General features: G+C 46.6%; 1 protein-coding gene across 1 annotated transcript in view; it reads right to left on the bottom strand.

Annotated features, from left to right (window-relative positions):
* LOC144146988 (uncharacterized) overlaps positions 1–27,518 on the bottom strand; it is a 68,488-nt gene that overhangs the window by 15,507 nt on the left and 25,463 nt on the right. The window contains exons 2-8 of the mRNA XM_077678983.1: positions 19,604–19,836; positions 18,734–18,818; positions 14,167–14,254; positions 9,215–9,309; positions 7,088–7,252; positions 5,041–5,128; positions 4,197–4,289 (exon numbers count right to left, since the gene is read on the bottom strand). Coding sequence (XP_077535109.1) covers positions 4,197–4,289; positions 5,041–5,128; positions 7,088–7,252; positions 9,215–9,309; positions 14,167–14,254; positions 18,734–18,818; positions 19,604–19,836 — 847 coding nt within the window. The remainder of the gene's footprint in view (positions 1–4,196; positions 4,290–5,040; positions 5,129–7,087; positions 7,253–9,214; positions 9,310–14,166; positions 14,255–18,733; positions 18,819–19,603; positions 19,837–27,518) is intronic.

Below are 27,518 nucleotides of genomic sequence, written 5' to 3'. Positions count from 1 at the left end.
TAAAAAATTCTCTGCAACTACGCCCGGTCACGAGCAAAAGTTTATGAATCCCAGTATTTCCAATTCCATGGTGTTTCTCTTTACCATTGCACCTTAACACTGCTTGTTTTGTGTAATGATGTGCTTCACTTACAAGAACGCACACATCTGATTGCGGGTTGCCATGCACGAGAGAAAAATTTCTGGGGCGCTGAAGTTCGCCGATGTGGTTTGAATGCGAAAGAAGAATGACAATTGGAGATTCGGGCTTTGACCGCCGGTGTCATATTCACTGCCCATTATCTGAGTGCGTATGTGACCAATCCAACGACCATTAATACATCCGCAGTGAGACGCTCCGAATATGTATTGTCGTAGATTCATAAAACAAGCAAGACAAACACGCCATGTAGAAGTGAAGTAGCACCAGTAGAAGAAGCCGTTATACTTTAGAAGTCAAAGGCCATAAGCAGACTTTAGTGCACCTCAAAAACTCTGTTCACTGTGGCGTAGACGTAAAGCAGGGTTTCCGTGACTTGTTCTCACTGCGCCTCTCTGCATTTGATTCCGTTCTGCATGAAACTGGCGGCAACTGCCGTAGTCATCGACCAATCTTCTTGTTTTATTAGAACTTGTTGTTGGGATAGTTGGTTCATGTTTATAAGTGAAAATGTGAGCGCAAAAATTCGACAAAGACACAGAAAGACCAGACAGGACTAGCGCTTCTTCTTGTGTTAGTCCTAGACCAGTCTGAATACCATTCGGAGCTCACAGTGATCGTAGGTTCAAGGAGGCATCAATACTCCAAGACTCCATTCTTTTGCTTTCAATGTGCGTGAGCAGATGTAAGGGTACCTCGAAAGCCTTGTTGCTTTCACGTGGCGGACGTGTGGATATTCCCCATATACCGGTAAAGTCGATGCGAGGCCGACTAGACAGTATTTCATTGAGAGTATTTCGCAATTCGCGGAAGTGCAAAAGTCAGAGGACTGCCTTCCTGAGTGGCTGTCAAGGGCATAACCCCTGATGTCAATAAAGGAATCTTAAATGACAACGACAGCTTAAGTGAGGCTGGTAGCCATACCTGTTCTTTTGTATATCTTTTCCGTGCCCATTGTTATGCAATCTGGAAGAGCCGATTAAAGAAAAAAGCGTGCCTGTGGAGCAGTGGTTAAGTCACTTGTCTGTTATTGTGCAGAAGCTGCGAACTTCCGCTACAGCAGCGTTTTTTTATATACCGTATTTATTCGAATATCAGGCGAGGTTTTTTTTTCAAAATGTGCGGTCTCAAAGACATACCCCGCCTTATATTCGAAGCTCAGTATCCCAATATGTGGATTCTGTTGTGACAGTTTTGGTTTCCACCTTCCAACCCTTTCCAAGCTTCAAAAAGAGCCCGACAACACTGTTGGAAATGTAACAAAGAGATTTTAGGATAAAATGCATAAAATTTTACACAAACGCAGGTTGCAGATAGTAATTACCGAGTTTCGGCAACTGCACGGGTATTGAATAGTTGGCGATACAGAAGAGGCCATGGCAGCAGACGCCTTCAACCATGTCAACGAGCTGAGCCAGCAGTAGCCGTTCCAAGCCAGTAGTAGCCGCCAAGCTTGTAAACAAGTCGGGACGCCATTTTGCATTTTTTTGTAGAGCTCTCAGAATCCCTGCTGCAAGATTTTCTTTCTCTGTGCTTGTTTCACGAGACCAGCGCAATGGCGAGTCGTCGTTGCCACTACGATGCAGCCTTCAAGAGGAAAGTCATAGCAGAGGCGGAAGTCACTGGAAACTGCGCGGCGGGTCGAAAGTTTGACGTTTCCCGAAAACAACGTGCGTCGTTGGCGCAAACAGAAGACGTCGCTCTTAGCATGCGCCGCGATGAGAAAGGCTTTCCGTGGCCCACGAAAAGGCGCGTTTCCGGAAGTGGAAGAAGTGCTGACGGACTTCGTCAAAGAGAGAAGAGGCCGCGGTTTGGCCGTTACTACCGACATCGTGCAGATGAAGGCGCGCGAAATCGCGCGAGAGCATGACATTCCCGTTCTCAAGTTCAAAGCCAGCCCGGGCTGGGTGCAGAAGTACATGAAGAGGGCCGGGCTTTCGTTGCGAAGGCGGATCTCCGTGATGCAGAAGTTGCCAGGAGACTACGAAGAAAAACTAATTTCCTTCCAAAAATATGTTATCAGCCTGCGACGTGACTATGACTTCCTACTTGCGCAGATTGGCAATGCCGACGAAACTCCGATTTTTTTTACATGCCGTCAGCCCAGACCATTCACCAAAAATGTGATCGCCAAGTGAGCCTGCGCACTACAGGCAACGAAAAGACTCGGATAACCGTGATGTTAGCCTGCACCGCGGATGGGCGGAAGTTTCTCCCCTTCATCATCCTGAACAGAAAGACTATGCCAAAGAACGAGGTGTTCCCGCAGAACGTCCACATTTGTTGCCAGGAAAAAATTCCCCCGCATTTCCCCGAGGGGGAGAATGTGAAAGTGCGAATGCACGGTTGTCGGCCCGCTTGCGGCGCTTGCGCTAGGCCCCCGCAGCCCACCGCCTCGCCGCTTTCTCTTCCATCTCTTCCATCGGGTTTGTAGTATCACGTGTACACCACGCAGTTATCAAGCCGCTATAACGCCGCTGAGTCGCCAACGCACGCCGCTGACGACGTAGTTTGAATGCGTTAAAGATATAAGGCGCGTTACTGACACCGATATCAGCGTCGCGTCCGTGGCTTATTCGGTAGAGCGTCGGGCTGCGGCCCGCAAAGTCCTCGGATCGAAACCTGGCGCCGGATGCTGTTTCTTTTTTAAATATAGAGGAGCACTGCGGACGCCGCCGCCGCCGCCGCCGCCGCAGGCGGTGGATGGTTTGGGGTCGCTTATAAAGTGCCTTCGCACTTAAAAGGGTGGATGACGGAATAGCTTTTTCTTGACTGGATAACGTTGGTGTGGTGCCGGGGACCAGGGGCACTGCTCGCCCGGAGGTCAATGCTGGTGCTCGACGCCTTCCGCGGGCACCTCACGGAAGGTGTGAAGAAGAAGCTCATGGACAACCAGACGGAGCTGGTCGTCATTCCCTGGGGCATGACGAGTCAACTACAGCCGCTTGACGTTTGCCTTAACAAGCACTTTAAGGCACACGTCAGACGGCTGTACAATGAATGGATGGCGTCTGACACTGTGGCCCTGACGCCGTCGGGACGTCTGAAGCGGGCGTCCCCGTCTATGCTCGCCCAGTGGGTGGTCGACGCTTGGGTAGCGATCCCCGAAGCCATGGTTGCGGCATTGTTCCGCAAGTGCTGTATTTCAAATGCTCTTGACGGCACCGAGGACGATGGCCTCTTTGAGTGCGCAAGTGACAAGGAAGATTCGGATACCACCACCTCTGAAGAGTTTCTAAGTTGGACTTCCGTCTCGCTCCGAATAAATATCGTTGTGTGCAGATAGTTCATGAATACTTGGTGTGTGCTTTGCTGAAAGGTAAGGAATTTAGTTGCCTTTTTTCTTTCCTTATTTCGCCCTATATTAGTGTGCAAACTTTTTTTATTTTTCTTGGGTCCTTCAACTCCCCCCTCGCCTTGTAATCGTGACCGCCTTATACTCGAATAAATACGGTATTTTAGTAAGGGAACGTAGAATTTAGGGCCTGCCGCAGCTCACGAAAAAGAGTTTTTTGCCTCATGACACATATATTTTTTCACATTAAAAATAAATTACTACGATTAGACAGCATTGCTTTTTTGGGGAAAGGCATCATAATTCCTTTGCTCAAGAAGAGCAAAGTCATGTAACCTGGTCCTCAACAACGTGTGGAGCGGATGGAAGAGTAGTCCGCTCGCGCATGCGTCTATGGGTGTACTTCCACGCAGTTCCCGCAAGAGCGAATAAGGGAGCCAAGAATATGATTACCGGAATCCAGGAATTCACAAACTGTTTCTGCGCTGTACTCCATTACCACCGGAAGCATTCACAATTTAAAACCAGGCGTTTTCCCAAGACATGCTCTTTATAGACTGCTCCTTCCATGCCATGCAGCCCTTATTGTGTCGTCTCATAGGCAAAACTTGTCTCATACACAGTAGCAACACCACAAATCGGAAAATCTGGAAGAGATTTCATTTGCATGAAAACCGTATTCTCACTGTAGTGATGTTCCACTACACCTTCGTGATGCAGAGAAAGACAACTGCTTTGTTAAAACAACTTATCACAACTTACCTGCTTTTCAAGAAGTGGAGAGCGAGAAGCCTTCTCACGTAGCCAACCTTCAGTCTGTGCAGCTCCAGCGCTGTGTTGGCGACGGCGTAACCACTGCGTTCGAAGCAAATATGGTCGTGTTAATACCGAAGAGTACACAAGAGTTTTTATTTCGCTTCCATTTTCAAGGAATTTGAATTTTCAGTTTGAATAAACAGTTCGAAGTTGACGTCTGTATATGTCTTATGCGTCTCCTTCGTCTACGTCCGTTTAGCGCTCTTTTCTTCACTCCAGTTTCAATTTGAACTCCTACAATTGTTTTTTTAACTCCATAGTCGCATCACTGAAGTTGCATAATTTTGTATACTTACATTTTAGCGCACTTGCACCTACGAGGCGTGGGGGAGGGAGGGGGTCCGACATTCGACAGTTGCTATCTCGCACGATTTATTCGGTGGTGCTGCTTTTATTGAGATGCGGCATGCAATTGCTGTTAAAAAGTTGATGTAAAATTTTTAGCAATGACTTCACTTTAACGCCTGCAAACACAGCTGTCGATTTGTATGAAACTGATTTTCTGTCTATACTTTTCTTGCAGCCTTCAGTCAATTACACCCTGAATCAAATTTAATTCTGTAGTAGCATATTGCAGAAATTGCGTAACCATTACGCGAAATAAAAAGCTTAAAGTGTCGCTGTTACACAAAGTGGTGGGTTCTAAAGTGGGGATATTTTTTGACAACTTCAATATCAAGCTGGTGCAGCGATCTATCAACCATAAATGATAAATGCTCAAAAAAAAAGTCACGCGTTTATGTTCATGCAGACGACAACCACTGAAAAAAGGAGCGCGCGTAACCCTTACCTGACTAAAAGCACAGTTGTAAACGCAAGGTCCGAGCTCGCCGCCAGAGTGTAGAGACTGCACTGCCGCCATTGTTCCTCCGATTCCCCTGAAGAAAATTCAGTGAAATTTTAACCGCTTCCCTCCCAAGACGTAAAGCATCCTTTTATGAGCCATTTACAGCTTTTTTTTCATTCCAGATCCCCCTAGCTCCGCATACACAACATTCCTTAGAAGTACTAATTAAGAGGTTAAAACCTATTTATATCCTAGCACTCCATAATATTTTGTGAGTATGCGTACTGCACAAACGACTTTTGTTCCACAGAGACCTATTACTGAGACCGAATTACAAAGAGTTCGAATTGTCTTATTCTCTGAGAAAAATTGACCTACGGGCAATTTTAAAGATAAAAAAGTTACAAAAAAATGTGTCAGCCCAGCTTACCATTTCTAACTGGGAAAACATCAAAATTGAAAACATCCTAAACAATCAACATGTAATTTCGACTATTGTAGTATTATAGAAGGACTTCAAAGTCACTAAGAACATGGCAAGAACCTTCAATAAATAAAATAAATATAAAAAAAAAAAAACTCCACAGGCCCAACGTCCATCTACCTACCTATTTCGACCTACATTTCATAACCCCTGGGAGTTTATATCGCTGCGGCGCCACTGTTACACATTGCACTGCCATTCTGGAGGTTTGACGGTTATGTGAGATTCCTGTGAGATCAAATTTGAATTTTTTCCCCCACTACTTCCGGAGCATTAGAATGCTTCATAATTTACAAAACAGTTATGTTTCCAACACATCCTCAAGTTCGAAAAGGATGCCAACAAGAGAACATTTTAAAGGCATGGTTTATAAAAATTGGCCGCATATATGTGCTTCCTATGCCGAAAACGTCGGCGCAAGATGTTTCCAGCCACCACTGTCAGGTAACCCTCCTGTCTTCGAAAATCCCTCCTACCCCTCATCCTCTCGCCCACTTCTCTTCCTCTTGTCATGATAAATGCAATGGCAGTTTTACAATTCAAGTCAATTTTCCCGCCTCATCACGGCCCACGCACCATCTATTGTGATACAGCGCGAATTTTTGTCCTTTCTGTTCAGCTTGAAACAGCTCGACCACTGGCCGACATTGACTCGACTGGCCGACACTGGCCGACACTGGCCGACACTGGCCGACTCGCTCCAACACTGTTTGAGCGCGTTTTTTCTTTGCATTAGCTGTGGTAAAAACCGAATGAATATGTTTTTCTGATTTAATTAAGAACCTGGTAACTCGCGGTTATGGACTACGATTTTGCCTCAAATACGCCTGAGGCTTTCATCGCGCTGAATAATGCGGACCTTCATAAACCATGACCGCAATTATAGCTGTTTTAAGCAGTCCTACCTGCTTCCTGTACATATGTCGAGTTCACGCATTCTTTTCCTTCCACCGGATGGTTGAATCGAGTTCCAGACAGACAGATGGAACAAATTTTTTGCTTTTAGGTAGGCCAAGGAAGACTACCGCTTGTAAAAGGAACTTGAATTTCCCCTCTCCGCTGCTTTTTATCCAAACTTTTCGCATAATTCTATAGGCGTGGCACAACATGTAGCCTCCGCATGTGCAGCTTTCCCGCTCATGGCAACAGCGTTCAACAGCGATTAATCTGCAGTTATTTAGCGTAATGTAAAGTTCTTTCGCGCTGCTAATATTGGGGGTGAAAACTTGCTTTGCGCACAGTTTCAAGTCTTGCACGTTTTGCGGCTAGGTTCCTGAGCCATGGAAACTATCCCACAGAAATGCATGGGGAGTAAAATTTGATCGCGAATAACACATAAACTATTCAGAATCCTCAAAAGTTCTTCCAGTGTTTCTATCTTCCCGTTAAATTCTTGCTTTGTGCCAAATATCAGTTTCCTGAAGTAATTTTCCTAGGTTCCTGTGAGGTTAGAATTTTGAGCGGGAAAGCTGAGTATGGTTTTGGTGAAATACAAGAACTATGCATCTTCCCTAAAACAGGCATTTCACATCAATTTACAGAAACATTTTCGTACGCCACACTCACCCTCCAAGAGTCTGCTCCGGTACGTCATTCCCAGTACGATCCACACCAGGCTGACCGCCTTCAACGGTTGAACCGCGGCCATGTGCCTTTCCTGGCGAACGAGCAGCAGCCGCTTAACGCTGGTCACCGCCGAAATGGCAATGACTAAATTCCTGTAGGTACAATCTGAAAAAAAAAAAAAACGTGTAACATCGTAACCCAAGTCAATGAAATCTCGGTGTCGAAAACCTTTACGTTACACATTTAGGCAAGTAAAGAAAGGTGTTGTACTTTTAAAGTGACTCCGAATGTGACCTTATCAACTCTTTTCCGCTTTTTCACTATGTATCTAGCCTCGTACAACCATTAATTTCCCTAATTACCTAAACCCCTCAGCTATAGTTTATTTAAACTCATCATGCTCTATTCCTTGGTACCGACCAAAGTAGAACGGAGTCGTCATGACTATTCGAAACATTGTTGCATCTGGTCTTAGCGTCAAAATCCCGACTGTTCCCTAGCTTATGTTAGATTGCAATTTTAGATGCGGAGCATCCATGCTCGGGGCTGTGTTCCTCCCTCCCTTGTCCGCCGTCCGCACTCCACTGCTCATGCGTGTCTCTTCAGCCCCGTCAGCGTTTGGGCTGACGTCACCGCAGTCCACTATAAAAATAAATAGTTAGGCGGCGCCCGGTTTCGATCCCACGACTCTCTGGCCGCAACGGGAGGTACGTCGCGCTCCGCCCACTGCGCTACAAACCGCGACGGGAGCATGTGCTATGAACGCGCCTTATGTCCTTCACTCATTCAAACTACGTCAAGAAGCTACTGATACAATGAAGGCACGCGAAGCTGAACGTCAACAAAAAAGACGAACTGAAAACTAATGGGAACTTCAGTCGACCCCATGGCAGCTTCGCATACTACTCAGGGTTCCCCTACGGGAAGATGGTGTAATTTTTTTTCTCTCTCCCTTCATGCACGCTTTCTACAGAATACACGTGTGCCCCAACAGTCGCATTGCGCACGGCACTGTTACGAATGTGTTCTTGCTTCGATGTCGCGAATACAACCAAAAGTATACTGCACTGGAAAGGCAAATTTTTAGCACTCATCCCTCATTACAAAAGTGTTTAATCACACAGAAAAAACATGGAGTATGTTCTATACATCTTAGACGTTAACCTTATTACGTAATCAAATCAACACTGTACCTGTCTTCAGTTACAGCTAGTGCTAAAGAAACATTTGTTAAAATAGCTCGCAGCAATTTATAGATCGTCCTGCAACGTAAAAAATTCGCGCGTTGCCTCGGCAATCGCAAGCCAGCAAAATCACGAAGTTGCTTTTGTGCACAATAAAAAAAAATAATGTCGTGCCTGCTAAAAGTTGAGTTAATTTGTGGTGTGCCATAATTACGTTCGTTCATGCCAGCTATGCCACGCAAAAAAGCGCTCTTTCTGCTGCTACATGACGATGTAATTATATACACGTCACGCACGTTAACACCTCTGCAGAAATTCAGAAAACAGTCAACTAAGCGTAGCATTCTTATGCCGTTTGTCCACAGTGTGAGTTCTGTGAAGCCAATTTTCTTGCTTTTTCCCAATTCTGTCCGGCCAATTAGTTACATTTACGCTATTATAACGATTAGAGCAGTTACTTCCGCCAAATCAGCTCTTTTGCGCAAATGAGCGACGTTGCCCGGTTTGCCATTATTGCTATTTTTTCTACTTTTCCTATTTTTGAATTCTAGAAATTCTGTCCCACCAATTATCTCTATTCCCGCTATTATACCGATTAAGGTATTACTTCCACTGAATATGCCTTTTTGTGGAAATTCTGGGCGTTCCACGGTTCGTAATTTTCCCTTTTTTTCTAGCTTTCTTAGTGTTCTGTTTTTCGAAATTCTGTCCCTCCAATCACCTCCATTCACGCTATTATAACAATTAAAGGTGGAACTTCAGCGAAATATCTATTGTTGTGGAAATGCAGGGCGTTACACGGTGCTGGCTCGGTGGGAGGGGGGGGGGGGTACTCGGCGTAGAATGCTCCGCATTAATATCAGTTTTCTCTCTTGAAACAATGCAGGTTTTGTGTCCTTCAACTGAAATACATTCCAGGTAATTAGAGATGTAAAGCTGTTACCTCTCGCATCTTTGGTTGATTCCGCCTTTCGCTCCCAACAAAAGTGAAGCAGCGTAGAAATGGCAGTCAAAGTGACCCACATTATGAAGAGGCAGCTGCACGAAAAATTAGGAGAAACAAATTCCAAAGATTGCTGCCACGCACACAATCACATGCCAGCAAGGAGGAAAACAGTGTCTTTGCATTCTATCTATTGATCTTCAATAGCAGGGTGGGAGTACATAATCCGCAGATCCAGTGTCGTCAGCGCGATAGACTGCTGGGAACGTGTGTTCTCCAGCAACAGCCCCAATGGCCGAAGCTATATATCCGGTACTACATTGTAACAGCTCCACAATAGGCTTCCGTCGTGCTCTAGAATCTCTCTGCAAAATAACAGCGCATAAACTGTTAACCTTTAATAAGCATTAGGTAGGCATTTTCATAGTCTTTCAACTGTGGAAGCACAAGTATTGGCGCACAAGGCTGTTCTGACAATGTAACATTTTATTTTAAAGCGTTCATGATATAGAAGTATTTAAGGGAGCCGCGTTGCTTCACTAGTTGGCAGAATGCAAGGGAATGTAAAGTGTCGCTCGCACACCATTCAGACGGCGCATGCACGCTATTGTGGCGGTTGTGATCATAAGGCCCGACAAAGAATTCAAGGAGAGACATATTACCTTCGCGTCCTAATATTACTATGCTGCGTTACGACAAATTGGAAGCTGCGGCTGCTCTTCTGCAACTTCCTCGTGAGCACTCCGTAGCACATGAATGAGTTACGAGCTCATCTTAATCAGATTTAAGGTCGTGGCAGTCACTAGGATTAAGACAACATTACAATTAGATGGCGCCCATGCATTGTACGTGCTTCTTTCTCTTCTCGTTTTTTACGCTGTTTTTTCTTAGAAATAGGGCATGGTCCCACGTTAAGAATATCATTAAGGCTGCCTGAACCCGCATTTTGGGTTTACCGCTTCAGATTCGGTGTGGTCCGAAGTCATTGTTCCCTGTCAAGACTTCCGGATGGAATGGCGGCAGCGCTTAGAGGAATGGAATCGGATTAGGTGCCTTTGTTGTACAATGGAGTAGTCTTGATTTTTTGAAAGCTGTATCAGTCTCCAGCTCTGACCTATGCAAGCATGCATTGTAAATATGACTCTTCAAACAACATATATGCACCCAAGGCTGCCCTTAGCCGTTCGTCTGTTCCTGAATCCTCGTGGATTACACTGCTGATTCGCCCTTCGCAAGCAATCAAAATTGAGGAAAGCGCCTAGTGATTTTACTCCAGCCACTCCTTCCTTAAATTTGAGGCAGTAAACTTTCAGTTCACGCTTACAACGTGCGATGTTAATGGAATTATGGGAATGTAATGGAAAGTGCTTACCAAGGCCGGAGTGGGCATGGACAAACTTTTATGCGAACTTAATAAATAGTCATTGAGTGAAAAGTCGTCGTCAACGTTGGCATTCTCCTTGGCGTCCTTAGCAGCGCAACGGTTCCTCGGCCACCTGTACTTGTTCAAAGCGTTTCACAGCGCAAGGCATTCCATAGTACGCGCTCAAACTCGGCAATGGCGAAAGGTGGCTGTGTACGCCAGCGCATGGCAGATGAAGGGGTTGGAATAACGCAGCGAAGCGACCGAACAGACAGGCAGTGAAATCCACCTTCGTCGTCTAATCTCCCGACACATGGCTGCAGGTACCTGCAGGGGCGAAAACCTTAGGGGACAGATCAAAGCCATTTGAAAACGCCTGGCGGGAACAGATTGGCAAGCAAATAGTCTCAAGCGTCAAACGGATGAAACCATCTTTGAACGCAGGGTTGGAGCAAAGAGTCTGGGGCATTAATTGGACGTTAATGTATTCGTATTCAAAATCATTAGCAAGTACTTAAATATCCTGAGAATTTTTTTTTTGCTTTCCTGAGAATTTTGAAAAATATATAGCGGAAAATTTCAATCATGCAATGGGGTTGGAATTGAATGGAGCATCCATCGTACAGCTCTAACCTAAACGATGCTGGGCCAGCAAAAGCATCCTAATTTTACGTGTTCTACCAGTCGGCTTTACAAGACGGCATACAGTGAGAGGGGTCGTCTACAAAGGCAAATTGGGCAGACTCACATCTAGCGTATTTTCTCCCGGTGGGCAAACTAGGTTTTGTTTCAATGGCAGGCATCATGGACATGATTATAGGGTTTCTGAAGCCACGTAGCGTGATTCAGGGCTTCATTATGATTATTACGGAGGCGTACGGGAGCTTACGAGTAGAAACGGACTCAAGAATTATAATGGGTGGGGCCAAGATGCCCTGCGCCCGCTCGCTCCAACATAGTCATTTTGAACACGCTGCTTTACAGGGAAAGAATGAGCCTTTCTGATTGTGCCTGCAGCAGTTGGCTAAGGCTAATTACTGAGCTTTCTGTCTCTGGCTTATTTCGTACGTATTTGTCTTCTAAACAATACGCCTAAAGGCTTATTCAACTTCGACGAGATTTCTCAATGAGGAGTTTGCCTAAACAGAGCCGCGCTGCGTAGAGTACCTGAAACAAACTATGTAAGGACAAAAGCGCTGGTCATGGCAAAGAATTGCTGGATAACTTGCTACAACTTCCGGACATTTCCACCAATGACGGAGGTGTCATTTCAACTTTCATTACCACAAATTGAAAGATATCGGCTGGGCTACACCTGAATTTATACGTAGTGTCGCGCAGATGTGTACGTCTGTAGGTACGTTGATGAGTATCCACAGTTTCGTTTCGTAGTCCTAAATCAGACCTTTATAATCGAGTACGTTGCGGCCCATCGAAACATGGTAATGTCACTCTGTAAAATAGATACGCAGCAAGTCTTGTCATGAACTACGGTACAATTTCTGTAATGCAACAGTTGAAACACAGCCAAAAATGTTTATTTAGGCATCTAATCCTTTTTTAAAGGGACAGACAACCAATTTTTGTCGCGTATATGTTCTCTAGCTCATATGAAAGCTAGCGTTTTATATGGACCGGTAACCACAAGCAATTTCTAAACAAATCGGCGGAAATAATTTTAATTTGGCAGCAAACTGCCTGAAATCGGAAGGGTGGCGGTTCGTAGTGTCGAAACTTGGCACTACAATATGTGTTCCTGTCACGTGACCTGCAAACCTAGCAGCTACTGTAACTGCTGAAACGTTTATTTACGTATTGAAAACCCTTTACAACAAGTATTTGTAAAAGGTTAAATTGTACATGTATTGCTAAACATTATTTTGAAAATTCTAAAGACACGCCGCCCGCCGCCGCTGGATTGCTCTCAGTGTGGCTAACTGAGTCACCATGCCCAGTATCAAAGGCAGCGTTCAGTAAACAGACCCAGTGAAGGAGCTTTGACGATTCTGCCTGAGGCAGAGGCGTTTGTTCTGCCAAAATATTTGATTCAGTTTCAAAATACGCCAACGGCAGCTTAAAAAAGAAACGTCGCGCCCGGAGAGAATCGAACTTCCCACCTCCACAACGTGAAGCCAGATTCTACCTATCGTCTATCACAACAGATGGCGCATTCGTGCACAAGAGACAGTTGCATTAAAAAACACATAACGGAACTGGAAAGTCTGCGATTCAAACTTTTTAGCTCGCTCGCAGATCTAAAAATTTCGATTTAAAGAGTTCTAGGGCGGTATCAGCAAAACCGTTTCTGGTCAAGGTGCTTTAAGTGATGCCCTTTCATTTGGGATAGAGAATATATACTCGACAAAAATCGGTTGTCTGTCCCTTTAAAGCAGCATTTATAAAGTAACAAGGACGGTCTAAAATATAGTTTCTCAACAATAACTCTACCTTCCACACGACAACTTTGATTTGAGTTGATTTGATTTCTTGGCGAAAACCAACAAAAGGCTGAGACTAAAGGCGGATGTGGCCTGACAGGGGCTTCAGCCACTCGATTCACAGTGTAAGCAATAAAGGTGATGTTCACAAATTTACACGAAGTTATACATCGCAGCACGATCACAACAGCACAAAAGCACAGTTACTAATACATTTTCTATCTATTATACCAAGCATAGGTCTAAAATGCACAGAAGGACTTCCTTATGAATGGTACTCCGCAATGGTAGGATAACTGATTAGGTGTTTCATGATGCAGAAAAGCATTACAATGCTCTTCAGCTTTAACGCCCAGAATTTTTTCAGAAGACTGAAATTTCTTAAATGGTTGCACTCAATGTACACAGAAAAAGTATCATACGCCCAAATATTTGGGTCAACCTCTTCGTTGATGTCAGTATTTTGTGGTGTGCAGCACTTATCTGTTTTAAGTCAGATTATTTTTTACGTTATATTAATGATCCGATAGTCACTTTCTTATATTATTTGTTGTTTCTCCACAGATTACTCAATTCATTTGCCCATACAGTCAGGAAACCACTCAATGTTGTCCAAATATTTGTCACACCCTGCACACTCCTTTGAGCACTGCTAACATGAACTACGTCACTATAACACGTATGAAGAAACCACTCGAAAATTCCTAAACTGGCAGTAGCACTGCCGTTACCGTTGTTCCTGTTTACATTGCGCTGTGCAGATGAACATTTCAAGCATCTAATAGTAAAACCACGTTAAGGCAGCAGCTATAGCGCTATAGCGCAGTTTTCTATTATTCTATCATGGGGACTACGAACGTCTCGTTTTTACAGAAAAGATGGAGGCACTGCAGAATAAAAACCCTCATACCGAAATGGGACACTGTACGCGCGTGTGCGTGTGCGTGTGCGCGCGTGATTACAATGTCCCCCTACTGTGGCATGTTTTTTAGGACATTCTAATTTCTCATTAGTGGAATTTTCGTAGCATTACCGACACCTGCCTTAAAATCAACGTCCCAAGTGTCAAATAGGTTTCGTCAACTAACCAAGGACCTCAACTTTACTGAAAGAGTGGAGCACTGAAGGAAAAGGGAGAAATCGTGACATACATAACTGCAAGCTGCACGTGGTTGATAGTGAAGTCTTTTTGGGAGCGGCATGCCGATACTGTGGTTGAAATCTGGGACCCGTTGAGCACTGAAATGTAAAGATAAGAAGAAAAAAACAGCAGCTCATTTTACGAGAGCCAAAAACACAAATGCACGTCTTATCAGGCTCCCAATGATCTTACCGGCGCTCCATATTGTTACCCAATCCTTAAATCAGCTTCAAAAAGAATTATAGCAGGAAATCAATACCAGAATAGCTACCAATGCTAAAATATCAGCGGGTGTTTCTCAAGATATATTTACCGAGTGTTGAATGTAAGCTTACAAGATCTGTAGGCCTTCTCGCTGAAGGTTAGCCTGCCGCGAATCGCGCCACAGTATTCAATCAGGTACAGATAATTCCGTTATATGGGCAGCCTTTGGTGCGTGGTAATAAGGTATAGCCCCAAAAAAGGTGGAATAAAACAAACAAAACAAGCGCATTATAGCCTGAAAGGAGCCATGAAGACAAAATACAAGTTTGTTTTATTCGAAAGATTTCGTGTTTTATAGTGCCCCCAGCGCTTGTCCGGATACAGACGATGCTTTAGTCACTGAGAAATTAATCAATTTAAGTTAAAATTTTGATTTTCCCGCTAAATCGTGTGCTGTTGTGGTCTGCAATGACATCACAGGAACCGACCACCCTGCAGCCTAGAATCCCTTGATTCACGCGTACACCGTACAGGGTGGAGACACGTATACGCTGGCGCCGCCATTTTGGGTTGCTCGCTCGCTGCCGAAGCAAGCCAGTGTTTCGAAACCGCGCTAAAAGTATAGCCACAACGCGGTTTACGGGCGAAGTTTGAATGATCTCATATGTTTCGCGATGTTGGGCCTCGTGTGAAACGAAAAGAACAACGCGTTGAGGACGTTGACCCAATTGCAGCGGCACGGGGCCGTTCAAAGGGTGTCCACCCTGTACGGCGGCTCTTCCATCCAGGTACTCACGCGTTTGTTTACGGTAGTGAACGTAGATGGCGCCACCATACCGTGGAAGCTGTTTTCCGCCTTTGTTTTTTTTTTTTTGACCGTATTTCAACCTGGCTTGTTTCATGAAACATAGTGCTCGTTCGACAAATATTGTCACGTAAGACACCGTTGTTTTCGTCAATCGGCCAGTGTCGTCTGAGACAACCCCAAAGCCCCTTAGTGCTGTGCAGCTAACTCAAGTATAGTGCTCGCAGTGCCAACAGCAGTACGCATCAGTACTTCTATGTTTACATGTGATTTCGTAACTTACACTGTTTGTCCGTTTGTCCCACCATTCTTATTGCTTTAAAAAGAATTTGTCCTAAATTTAAGCACAAATAGCTCGTTCTGCAAGCGTATAAGCTCAGCCTAATTTGCGTTTGCGTTTGCCGGCCTCCGCCAATCTCAGAGCAGGCTCGTATGACATCATATAGGTTCTGTTGCGGGGAATGAGCGAGTGGGTCGCATGGCCATTCCCTTTTTTCCTAATTATATAGCTTATTTTAGCGAAGTTTACGTTAAAACTGGCGTCAGTATGATTCTAACGAGGCCGTCTTTTGAATGAAACAAACTTGTGTTTTGTCTTCATGGCTCATTGAATATTTTATTGCGATAGCATGCTTTCACTTCTTTTTTAGGTTATCGTGGTATGTGTGCCTACAGAACAAAAGAACTGAACGAAATGAAAGGAAAAATAAAAGAAGCATCACACAAACCGGTTTCAAGGACGTCAAATAGGCGCATTTGCTGGCTGGGGAAGATAGCCCGTTTTGCGGCCCTCTACAATGAGCTGTGCCTTGCCATCACGTACAGGTGCCGTCAGAAGTAATTGGAGCACGCGAGCTGTGGCCGACCGCATAGGAGCGCCGTGTAGCTGCACCGGCGGTAAACGAAAGGAGCAGAACACGCATGCGCGCCTTCCGACGGTGATAGCCCATCTACACTTCTCAACCCTCTTCTTTTAACGTGGCTTCGAGCAAATTATTCGCAGCATACTGGCTGGCCTCAGCGATGGCGCTGATGGAATACCCACCTAAAAATATTAGAAAAGAAAAATTGTCACTTCAGATCCCTGCGATTGCGATGCTTCTCCAGCAACTCGCGTGCGCTGAAGGCACTGAAAGTGTGTGAGCGACGTTGCCAGATACCGTCTCTTCTATCAGCGCCACCGATGAGACCAGTATGCTGCGAATAATTTGCTCGAAGCCACGTTAAAAGAAGTGGGTTGAGAAGTATAGATGGGCTATCACCGTCGGCAGGCGCGCATGCGTGTTCTGCTCCTTTCGTTTACCGCCGGTGCAGCTACACGGCGCTCCTATGCGGGTCGGCCGCAGCTCCCGTGCTCCAATTACTTCTGACGGCACCTGTACAGATTCGGAATTGCCAAAGAGCATAAGGCGTCGTAATTTCGCTTAGACAAGCGACTGAGTGTAGCTATACCGCCAATTTTGGTGCCCTAAGACACAAAGTACCTATATTTTAATCTTTTTCCTCTACCTAATTTTCTCTAGTCCTCCTTTTCTTACTGATGCGTTGCGTATTATGCCTTCCTAATTTATTTGATTGATTAATTGTAGGGTTTAAAGCGCCGACGCAACGCAGGCGATGAGGCGCGCCGTAGCGGAGGGCTCCGGATTAATTTTGACCACCTGGGGATCTTTAACGTGCGCCGAAATCTCGTACACACGGGCGTTTTAGCTTTTCGCCTCCATCAGAAAAGCGGCCGCCGCGGCTGGGAATCGAACCCGCAACCTCGTGCTCAGCAGCGCAACGCATGAGCCACCGCGGCGGGTTCTAATTTATTTACACGGAACACGAGCGTGTAATAAATTTGGGAATAGCAATCTGAATAAGGGTGTACCTAAGGTTTTATTGATACATTCTACCATCAAAAAAATGTCAAAAAACAGCTCAGAAATTAGGAATAAGCAAGAAACATTCAGCGGCCCGGTGTTGTGTGCTTCTGGCTTAGTCCCATCTCCAGCGCTGTTTTAAATGCAGAGCATTTCTTTAACTCACATGTAGCGTCCGCCGTCCGTCCGCAACAGCTCTGCGCGCAGGTGCGCCCTCTCCCGCATCACGCTACCCTCCTCGCTCTCAACAACAGGTCCGCACTCCTCCCCCTACACTATATAAAAAAATTGTTCCTGGGTGGCGTGCGAACTAAATTTTAAAGAAGGGCGATGACCCCGCGCCGGCGCCGGTGCCCGCGGAGGCCGCAGACGCGGCCGCGGAGACGCCAGCGCCATCTCTCGCCCCCGCCGCGGATCCCCCCGCGGCGAAGTGCGTGGAGGTGGCGCCGCTCGTCGGCACCCCAGCAAAGAAAGAACTGAAACTAAAGCGTGGCAAACTGTTCGCATGGCGACGCAGTGAAACATCCTCCTCGCGAGGGGCACGATCAAATGCAGAGCATTTCCGGGGGCGCACGACGTTAAGTAGTTTGCGTTACGTTAATGTTGTTGCACTTGTGGCAACTGCTGACGAGAGAGCGGTCGTCAGCAGTAATTTGAATGAGTCAACGATATAAGGCGCGTTCGTAGCGTCCCATTCTGTGTCGGCTTTGTGGCGCAGTGGGTAGAGCACCATGTACATTGCATTCCGCCCGCAGGGTCGAGGGATCGAAACCAGGCGCCGGATAGTATTTTCTTTTATTAAGTGTAGGGGGAGGGGTGCGGACAACGACGGTGCGGACTACGACGGGACAACGCGGGTGACATCGTGAGTTACTGAAATGCTCTGCATTTAAAAAATAATACTTATCGGCGCCTGGTTTCGATCCCACGACCCTGCAGGCGGAACGCAAGGTACATGGTGCTCTTCCCACTGCGCCACAAAGCCGACACAGAATCAAAGGCTACGAACGCGCCTTATATCTTTGACTCATTCAAACTACGTCAAGAAGCTGCTGATACAACGCATTCACTACCTGTTGGCGGAACGCGAGGTACATGGTGCTCTTCCCACTGCGCCACAAAGCCGACACAGAATGGAGGGCTACGAACGCGCCTTATATCCTTGACTCATTCAAACTACGTCAAGAAGCTGCTGATACAACGCATTCACTACCACCAACTCCCCAAACACTAAACGTTAACCCAATACACCCACCCCCTATGCGACGCATTTGCTCGAGTCCCCCTCGCGGGGAGATGGGCCCAATTTTTTTTTACGCTATAAGTCAGTAGTTTTGCTTTTGTTTCAAAATTCTACCAAGTAACCCAGGTACTAGTTTGAACACTTTGCCCCCAAACTGTCAAAACAAGCACAATACTCAATCTGGACACCACGAATTGACTAGGGAAGTGGGCTAACCTCAACGCGTTAACTCCACTGACGAGAAGCTTGCACCCTTCCGTAGTCGGAATTAACAGAGTAGCCCTGGTAGGTTCAAAGCAATTTTTTGTGTGTTGACATTGTTGAACTGGGGGCGAGGAACTATTACTTTCGCTAAAATTATATCTGAAATTGGTATGACAAAAAGGTATCTGAAGAGCCAACACCACATTTTAATATATTTTGAAAAAGGCACATTCTACAACAGGGCACAGGTACTTACCTTTGAGGGCAATCGCTTCAAGCTCATGCCTTGAGCAATGGGAAGGCACGCAGATGCCTTGACGAATGTTTTTGGTGAAGCGGCTCTGGAACGAGGAAGGAAGCCCCATGCAATATTAAATATCTGTTCACCTTCTGTCATATTGATTACAAACACAAAAAGCGTCCATAGGTTCTCCTACAAATACTATTCCTCGCCTTAAATCTTCCCAGGGATAATTTTGCCCAGTGTGATTAAACGCCGCGTGAAGAATTTATCATTGCTCGTTTTTTTTACTCAGCATAGCGGCTTTGTGCGCGCATAATTTCAACGCAGGAATGCTGTGTCGGGGCCCATGCCCCACCATGACACCTTGGTGCATGCCCAACCACAATCTCGGCTGTCCTGTCTGAAAGCCTGTCAATAAAGGTAACACAGCGAAAGCATGATGTGCGACTAAGAAAGAGCATTGCAAAGCAACGACATAATTTCAGAAACTGATCGTAGTAACTTAGGTTGCAATAACTTGCTGCGCCAGCCAAAAAGCATGGGCTCGGCAACTTTTCGAAGCGTCGGTGTGTAACGTCGCGTAAGAGCTTTGATTGATTGTAGGGTTTAACGCACCGATGCAACGCAGGCAATGAAGGGCTCCGGATTAATTTTGACCACTTGTGGATCTTTAACGTGCGCCGAAATCTCGTACACACGGGCCTTTTTGGTTGGAGCTTTCAAAAGGCATCCTAGAAATAATGGAACTCGGCGTTCGGGGTATCTTGAATGCGAACGAAAAAGGTGGCCCCAAAGCTAGCGGTTGCATGCGCGGGTACACGCGCTGACCTAATCTCCCCAGTGAATTCATTATCATAGATTCCGTTTCAGGGAATAACGCACCGTGTTTCCGTCGTCTCCGGGGTCGTCTGTGTGTCTAGCAACGATGGAAGCTTTGCTGACATCCCACCGTAGGCTGCAGTATTGGCCGAAGATTCCACCGGGGTGCTTGCCACTTCGTGCGGACCCGACGTTTTCGTAGCCGATAGCGAGGCACTCCTCGTACGAGCCCGGGTCCGAGGAAGGGGACGACGCCGCCAGGACGCCGCTCGGAAACTTGCCCGTGGCATCCAGGACTGCGTGAAGTTAAGTGGCCCAGGGTTAAATGGTTGTTTTGTTACTAAACCAGCATTTTAAATACCTCTCGCTCAAACGCGGCTACTCTAAATCAAAGCCTATCACGCCTTACTGCAAGACATAAGACATACAACTAAAGTGCTGAAAATGGCTTATTTTTTTTTTCACAGTGCGGGATATCCCGGACAGGCTCGTCTGCAAAATACTGAAGCTCAGGAGCCGCGTGGTAAAACAAACGTTTCCTCATATTCCAGGCAAAGAAATTTGCGCTAGCCTTAACGCGACTCAACGATGCAATCCATGCCCATGATTCAATGCTAACTACGCAACGGGACGAGGACAAGAGAGGGCCCAAAGAGTGCAGTTTCGTAAATAACTTTTTATTGAAAAAACGTAAATATATTGGTGCGTACAGTCGAAAGCTTTATGACAGTAAATACGGGAGCGCGTGTCGCTCAGTATACATGCAGAGCGGTCTAGCGATGGGAGGGCGAACTGCCGTTTTCGTACATTTGGTGGATCCACTCCCTGACAACGGTTGATTGTGCTGTTGTCTGCTGCGGCAGCTACTTTAGGTATCTGGAAACGATTCCAGAAAATACATGTGCCGATGAGGGGCTTTTTATCAAGCTCAAAACGGAGCGAACGCATTAAAACGTTTGCTCTTCGCTGCGCTATTGGGTGATGAAAAATGTGTTATCCTTCGTGACGTAACTAGTGCAGCAGGCAGCCGCGCGATAAAGCGCTTTCAGGGAGTGCGTCCGCCAACCGCACAAACTGCGAGAGCACGCTAGCTTCTCACCAGAGCGCTCTCTATGTATTCAGCGGCACGCGCTCCCGTGTTTACTGTCATAAAGCTTTCGACTGTACAAGTTGCTTCTCGAGCTACTGTAGACAAGTTAACCGAAAACATTGAACTCATGATAAAAAAACTGAAAATAAGAAATGGGGGGCGGGGGGATCAAGGACGCAGTGATCTGGAAACTTTCGGTTATCCGGGCGGTAGTCTTTCCAGTTGCATGTACTGCTTAGATAGGAGTACTCATTTTGGGTAAGCATGATCGACGGCTGCCTCACGCATGCGTCGCCTATTCTTTTAGTGGGGAAGGCTTCCATTAATTCCCTGTTTGACGGCCTCCTGTCTCTTGATAAAATAACGGCCTCCGCAAACGCTGGTTTTCACGTGCCTCCACAGCCTTCCTGGCATTCCCGGCAGTGTTTCGACAAGTGCGACGGCGAGTCACTACCCACGGACAGCTCGTGTTACGGGAGCCTCTTGTTTTTTTTTTTTTTTTTTTTCATCAGGAGTTCAGTGCTTTCGGTTACTTGCATGCAGTACAATGTGAAGCACCTTGTCAACACCTATACATTTAATTTTTTCCAATAAAACATTTAGGTGTGAAACTTCGTTCGTTCGTGCCCTTTCTTGTCCCACTCCCGTCGCGAAGTTCGAATTTAATCATGAATCCGTTTCAACTCGCCCAGCTTTCTCTGAACCCGTGCCACCGTGAGAATCAAGGGAAGTATTCATATTTTCAACTTCGAACTCTAAGCCAAGCCAAGTTTTGAAGTTGGCTTGGCTTACAACGTTATGGCTAGTGCCGAAATACGCGAAATTCGGCCAGAATGTCAGAAGAAATGCTTGCGAAGGTAACAAATAAAAAGATGTGGGCACATCGAAAAAAATTAATACTTCCGGATTTTCGTTTGCTTTTATCTAGCCTTTTTTGGCAGAATGATTAAGTCAACATTCCGCGCGTGCGTGTCATCTGCGATTTTACCAGTCCAAACCAGCCGTTACAAACAGCTTTTACTTTCGCAATGCTCACAAAAACGCATTTCAATTGTTTCGATTTATTTTTAAAAAATTTTTCGTACATTGCTAAACGTTATTTGCATAAAAAAAATTCCCGAGGTTGAACGCGGTTATACCAAGTTGTCGCACGACAGCTCGGTTTTCGCACACCGGGTCGGTGAAATTTTTTGCCCTATTTCACGACGACAGGAACCGGAATTTGCAGGCTGTTACGTTACAATACGTCACTGTTACGCAGGCTGAAGTTGCCCATGTACGGCGTTAGCGTTCCCGCCAACTATTCAAATTACATCCCCTCTTCTCAGCCAATCACAAAGAGGGCGTGTCATACAAGCCGTAGTGTTGTCGAACAGTAAAGGCAGGCCTACGTTGTTATGTCCGCTGCATTTCGTCTAGTTTTTCATTGCCCGCCAAGAATAACGCGCTTTCAGTAGAGAGAAATAAGGCTTTAAAACTGGAAATGACTTTAAAACTGGAGGCCTGTAAACGTCATGAAACGTCAAGATGACAAAAGCACACACCACTGCTTCGTAAACCGGAAGCACGTGACCAAAATTGAAAGCCAATCAGGAAAAACTACCGGCAAATTCGCAGTTCACAGTGGATTTAGTGCGTCGAGAATAGGGCCCCAGATCCCGCAGTGAACGCGCACACAATTGCACCGCAAGACAAAACAGATTCTGCTCGGCACAGTCGCCGATCTAGGCGTGTGCCCGCAGGAACTTTGATGCAGCCAGCGCCTCCTTCTACCATTTCCTGATGGCGCGCGCCTTTACTCGTTAAAAAGAATGCGTTTTATTCAGGGATTCACGAATATTTCACTGACGTCATATCCGTCCCGGAAGTGACGCCAGTACAACGAACAAGCGGCCTGTAAAGGGTGGACTCCTGCACATAGGGTCTTCTTGCGGGGAAGCAACCTTCAGTACTATAGAGTAACTAATACTTAGGGTTGTTTGTTCTCGGGTTTTATTTTTTAACGCGAAAGTGTTTTATGCCGGGGTACACAAAGGTTTCTCTTACGTCATATCCGTCACGGAAATGACGCCAGTACAGCTTTGCCGAAGCGACACGCCAGCCTGACGTCGCTCGTCAAGCCCACCCACAAGACATCCGCCGACCCGCAAATCATGCTCAGCTGCAGACTTCGCTGCAAATTTCCCTTTAGTGTTTTACCGATTCCTATGACAGAGGAATCATCCACATTTCTCGCCATATTCCCCCATCTCTCCCATTTTCCTTGAAACGTACGAGCTAGTGTCACTAGATAAGGTTCCGGAGTATCGGCACTCTTTTCTCCTATTGTTCCGTGCCGCCGCCATGATCATTGGCCAGTTCGCCTCACGTGACATTTGTTTGCACTGCGACGGTACATGGGTGCCGCCATTTTGTGGGTTATCCGTTTTTAGTCGGTCGACTCTGGTTGACATAGCTTGTCCTCTCTGCTCTGCGGCTGCTTTGTGCGCTACTTGCGTCGCTGCGAACGCAAATCAATGACAACGCGTGTAACAGCATTTCAACAGCAAAAGTGTTTGCGAAGATGCCGTTTTGCTGAACCTTCAGCAGTGTTGTTAACAACCGAAGCGCTCAAAGGTAGCGGCGAGGCCGTAGAGGCCGCAATCTCGCAACACTGATAAGCATTAAAATGGCCGCCGTTGGTGACTAGCGTGCAACAGTGGTGGCAATACTATACTTTATTGTGATACTAGTGCGAATGTTTAGACCTTTTAGATATTTGAAGGGACACTGAAGTGATAAGTAAACATTGCGGGATTACTAGTGCAAAATGTAGGATGGAGTCCCCAGGCCATGTTTCGACCACTCTGGGCGCGTTTACGCGATTTTATTTAGTAGAAAAATTAATTCGAAAATCCTGTCCTCCTCTCTTTACGCTCGCCCATTTTTGTGGCGTTTTCGTGTGACGTCGTGAGGAGCCGAGCCCGCAATTGGCTGCGCTACTGCACGGCTCCCCGGCCTTCAGACAGAGTCAGTCAGCCCAGCGTTTCGTCTGCCGGCCGCCGACGGGTCGTCGCAATTCGTTCGCTCACTTGAAACGAAGCCAGGACACGTTTGTGAATGGAAGAATGGGCCTTTCTTTACTTGGTTAGTTTGTACACTGTATCTAGCTCCAAGTCAAGGTCGCTTCACACAAGCGCTGCAGAAGCGCACATGCGACGCTTCGCTGATTGGTACGCCAGTAGGAAAATATAAGGCCTCTTCAAGGGGTAGAAGAGTCAGCGAAGTCAATATAGGTACTAAGGAAATAAAATCAACTGATATTTTTACCGTACAGCGTAAACTAGGGTGCGGGAAGCACTTTTTTGCGCTGGGCGGACAAGCACAGCGGCCAGCAGCATGACTACGCATCTGCGAACGCTTTTCCGTCTAAGTAATGCAATTGCTAGACGTGAGATATTGTGAAAACTTGAGGGATGTTTACTGCACAAGCGCAAAACAACAAATAGTCACCTAAGCTGCTTGGAACGCTAAAACTAAATAAAAGTGTAAACTGGTTATGCATTATATACCTTATATTTCCAAGGTCGCCAGCGCTGGCCTGTGGGCTAGTGGCTTGGAGCGCTAGATGTGTTATCGCAAGTGTTTTGCAAGTCACAAGTTCGAATCCCCGCGGGTACGTTCTTTTTTTATATAAGTTAGTTTTTTCGTTTTCCGCCGATGTTTTCTGTACTAAGTTCACCTTTTTTGGGGCCGCAACGTTCACTGCTCCACGAACTAGTTCACAGAACGCGCGCAGGCTGGCACTGGCGCGCTAGCGAGTTCTCGTTGGCGTGCTGTTCCCGTAAGCACCGACTGCTTGCGGGCAGTGGGCACAGGCCAGAATCAACAGACCCTTGGCCTGGTGCGAACACGCTTTTTACGATACAGGCATGAGTGAGGCAAGCTCCAAATATGGGGGAAAAGCGCATGCCATTTGAGCGTCTGCGGGGACGCGGAGGGCGTTCATGCACTGCGTAGGCATCGGCTAGTGAATGCTACGATTCCAAGCCGTCCTGGGAGGCTAATCTTATGCATTTTACAGCCGACAACATGACAGAAGCGCGGTACGATGATTACTGAGATATTGAGAATGCCCATCCAACAACGCCATCGGTTGTGTTTTATAGAACCGAAACCGAAACCGAAACGTGTTTGACTGCTAACCTTGGGTATCGTCCAATCACGGTGCCCCCTCCTCCCAACGTCACAGTCTTAGTTGGTGCGGCCGCCGCAAACCGCGCATGGTAGTTTTTCTTCTTTCGCGCTTTGTAATATAATTACCGATTAGTCAACCGGATAAATGATGAAAAGTGTGCTAATTTGAGCCAGTCTACGCAGTTCAAGCAAAAACAGGAGCTTGACAAATTCACTTCAGTGTCCCTTTAAACCCAACGAGGTTGCGGAGGGAAGGCGTCTTGACATTTTTTGAAGGTCAGATCGACTGAATGAGGTGATTCCTTGGTTCGTACCTGGAGTGACAGAGCTTATGCTCTAAAAACTCCACCCCGCAGTCGAACCCCGCACCGCCCGCCACCCGCGCTGGTTGTCTTTACGAACTGCCCGGTCTCTGCACACGTTGATCATGGTGCAAATTTTTTCTCAGATCTGAGATGTGTGTCGCTTTGAGAGGCTTCTCTCATAATTTATTGTTTCTTTAATTCAGTGATGTCCGATATAATGAAATATACTCATATTTATTATTCGCCACTGTTCCAGCCAGTCTGCTACAACGATTTCTTTTAATACGACGTGCTACTTTCCGCACTAGTGCGCGCAACTACAGCGGTGTAAGCGCGGCCTTGAGACTGAATAGAGGTCGGCTTGATGCCTGCTTCGTATGCAAGGCATCCCAGCCTCATGCACGCGGTAAACAATCCTCGGCAGTGGCGTTGTACGTACGAAGTCATTGGGGTAACAATGAATAGGGCTTCATTGTTTGCAAGAGGACCGCACGGCATTAATAAGGGGAACGAAGCGGATCGAGACAGTTCTGTCGGCATAAAGCCAAGAGAGAGACACGCCTTTCAGGGCTTTATGTATTTAATTAGGCGTCATGCAAGCCGCCTCACCCTACAGTTCACGCAACGTTGTCAGTATACAGACGCAGCATACACCGCACGATATTACCATGAACTATTCCTTGAAATCTTATTGGTGCACGCCACTTTTCGATAGCACCGAGGTGCTAGCACCGAGACTACAAGAGAGCTGGTAGAAGCGTTCAACATTAACCGCGATAAAGAGAAATGCATCACTGCAACTTCGATTACACTCCACGAAAACGAAGCTCGTATAATCAGCTACATGTTTGTATGATTCGCCGGTCTGTGAGCGCACATGTGTTTTTTTTTGGGGCGCGTTTTTTCGCGCACTGCTTTCCTGCCGTGCCATCCTTTATTTCAGTGCGGATACGCATGCGCACATGTCTTGTATAAATTCTTTCGTCCTTCTAATAAACGTTCAGTGTGTGCGCTGTCTTTATGTAAGGCCGGGTTCAGACTGCTGCCGAAACTCGGAATAACTTTAAAGAATGTCGTCATTTCACGTCTCAGCCAACCGAACTGCGTGACACGCCGTTTTTTGCGTACTTAGTTCACGATATGGCTGTTACGTTGGTAGTCTTACCATAGCCTAATGCTATGCTCAGACTACCGACGTAACAGCCATATCGTGCGCTATGGACGTAGAAAAAGGCGTTTCACGCAGTTCGGTCGGCTGAAACGTGAAATGACGTCATTATTTAAAGAAATTACGAGACTTCGGCAATAGTTTGAACCCGGCCTAAGACATGGTTTGCCAAATAGCCCAGCTTTCAGTGTTTGCTTTATTAGATGCGACGCTGAGGGCATCTGTTGTCGGCGGCCCTGTCCTTCCTGCGTGCGTCCGTCGTCGTTGGCGTCCGCACTCTCCTGCGCTCACCCCCTCTCCTCTCCAATAGCGAACACTCTCTCGCGAGGGGCATTGGATTGGATTCGATTGGCTTGGCTTGGCTTGGCTTGGCTTGGATTGGATTAAAGTGGATTGTGTTGGATTGTGTTGCGTTATAGCCGCGGCAGACGCACTGGCGCCGGCGCGTGCCCCAGGTGAGAGGGAACACTCTCGCTCAACATCTGCGGGTGTGCGGCCCAGCGCGCTTTCACTCCACCGGTGGGCGCCGCTGCGCGCGGTGCTGCGCATGTGCAGTACTCACTCTCTCCGCGGTCTCCGCTCCTTCGGGCGCGCTGCGCATATAACCGGTGTGCCGCTCTCCGGCGGCGTTTCGGTCGACGGTTGCTCTCCGCTTGCGCTTGAACCCCCCTCAGCATCGCATCACACCAGGGTTCCCGCGAGGGGAGGTGGGCGTAATTTTTTTCATTGGTACACGTTTTCTTAACAGAGCGCAGCCCCACCCGGTTATCTTATCGGCTATTCAAACCGGAGCTTCCGTCTGCTGCTCGTACCCCGAGCATGGAATTTTGCTTGATAAAACAAGGTAGTAACATTGCCACCACTAACTCGACTGTTCTTCGATCGGCTATGTCCTCCATCTATTTGGATATTTGTAAGAATGAGAGCGTTCCGAAATAATTGCATGGAGAGGAAAACGGCGCGAAATTCCGTTTGTAGACGTTCGACCCAGCGTGCCACTTTGCTGACTTCTACGTTAGTGCTTTCTACTAGTTGAATGCAGAGTTCAGATTCGCCCAAATATAAGGGTTCCTTCAAGAACCCTGCGCTCTACCTGGCTACGTGACAACATATAAATACGTCAACTTTGGCGAGTTCACACCATTACTAGCGTCATGGCTCTAAACGCTGATTAAGAAAATGGAGCAGCACAGGCCAAATGTGCCGCTCAACCATTGTAAGAAGTGTGGTGCATTCAGA

The sequence above is a fragment of the Haemaphysalis longicornis genome, unplaced genomic scaffold (assembly GCF_048455015.1).
Source record: "Haemaphysalis longicornis isolate Haplotype H1 unplaced genomic scaffold, Haemaphysalis longicornis Haplotype H1 scaffold_7, whole genome shotgun sequence".
In the NCBI taxonomy this organism is placed as follows: domain Eukaryota; kingdom Metazoa; phylum Arthropoda; class Arachnida; order Ixodida; family Ixodidae; genus Haemaphysalis; species Haemaphysalis longicornis.
This window is presented reverse-complemented; position numbering and strand designations above follow the sequence as displayed.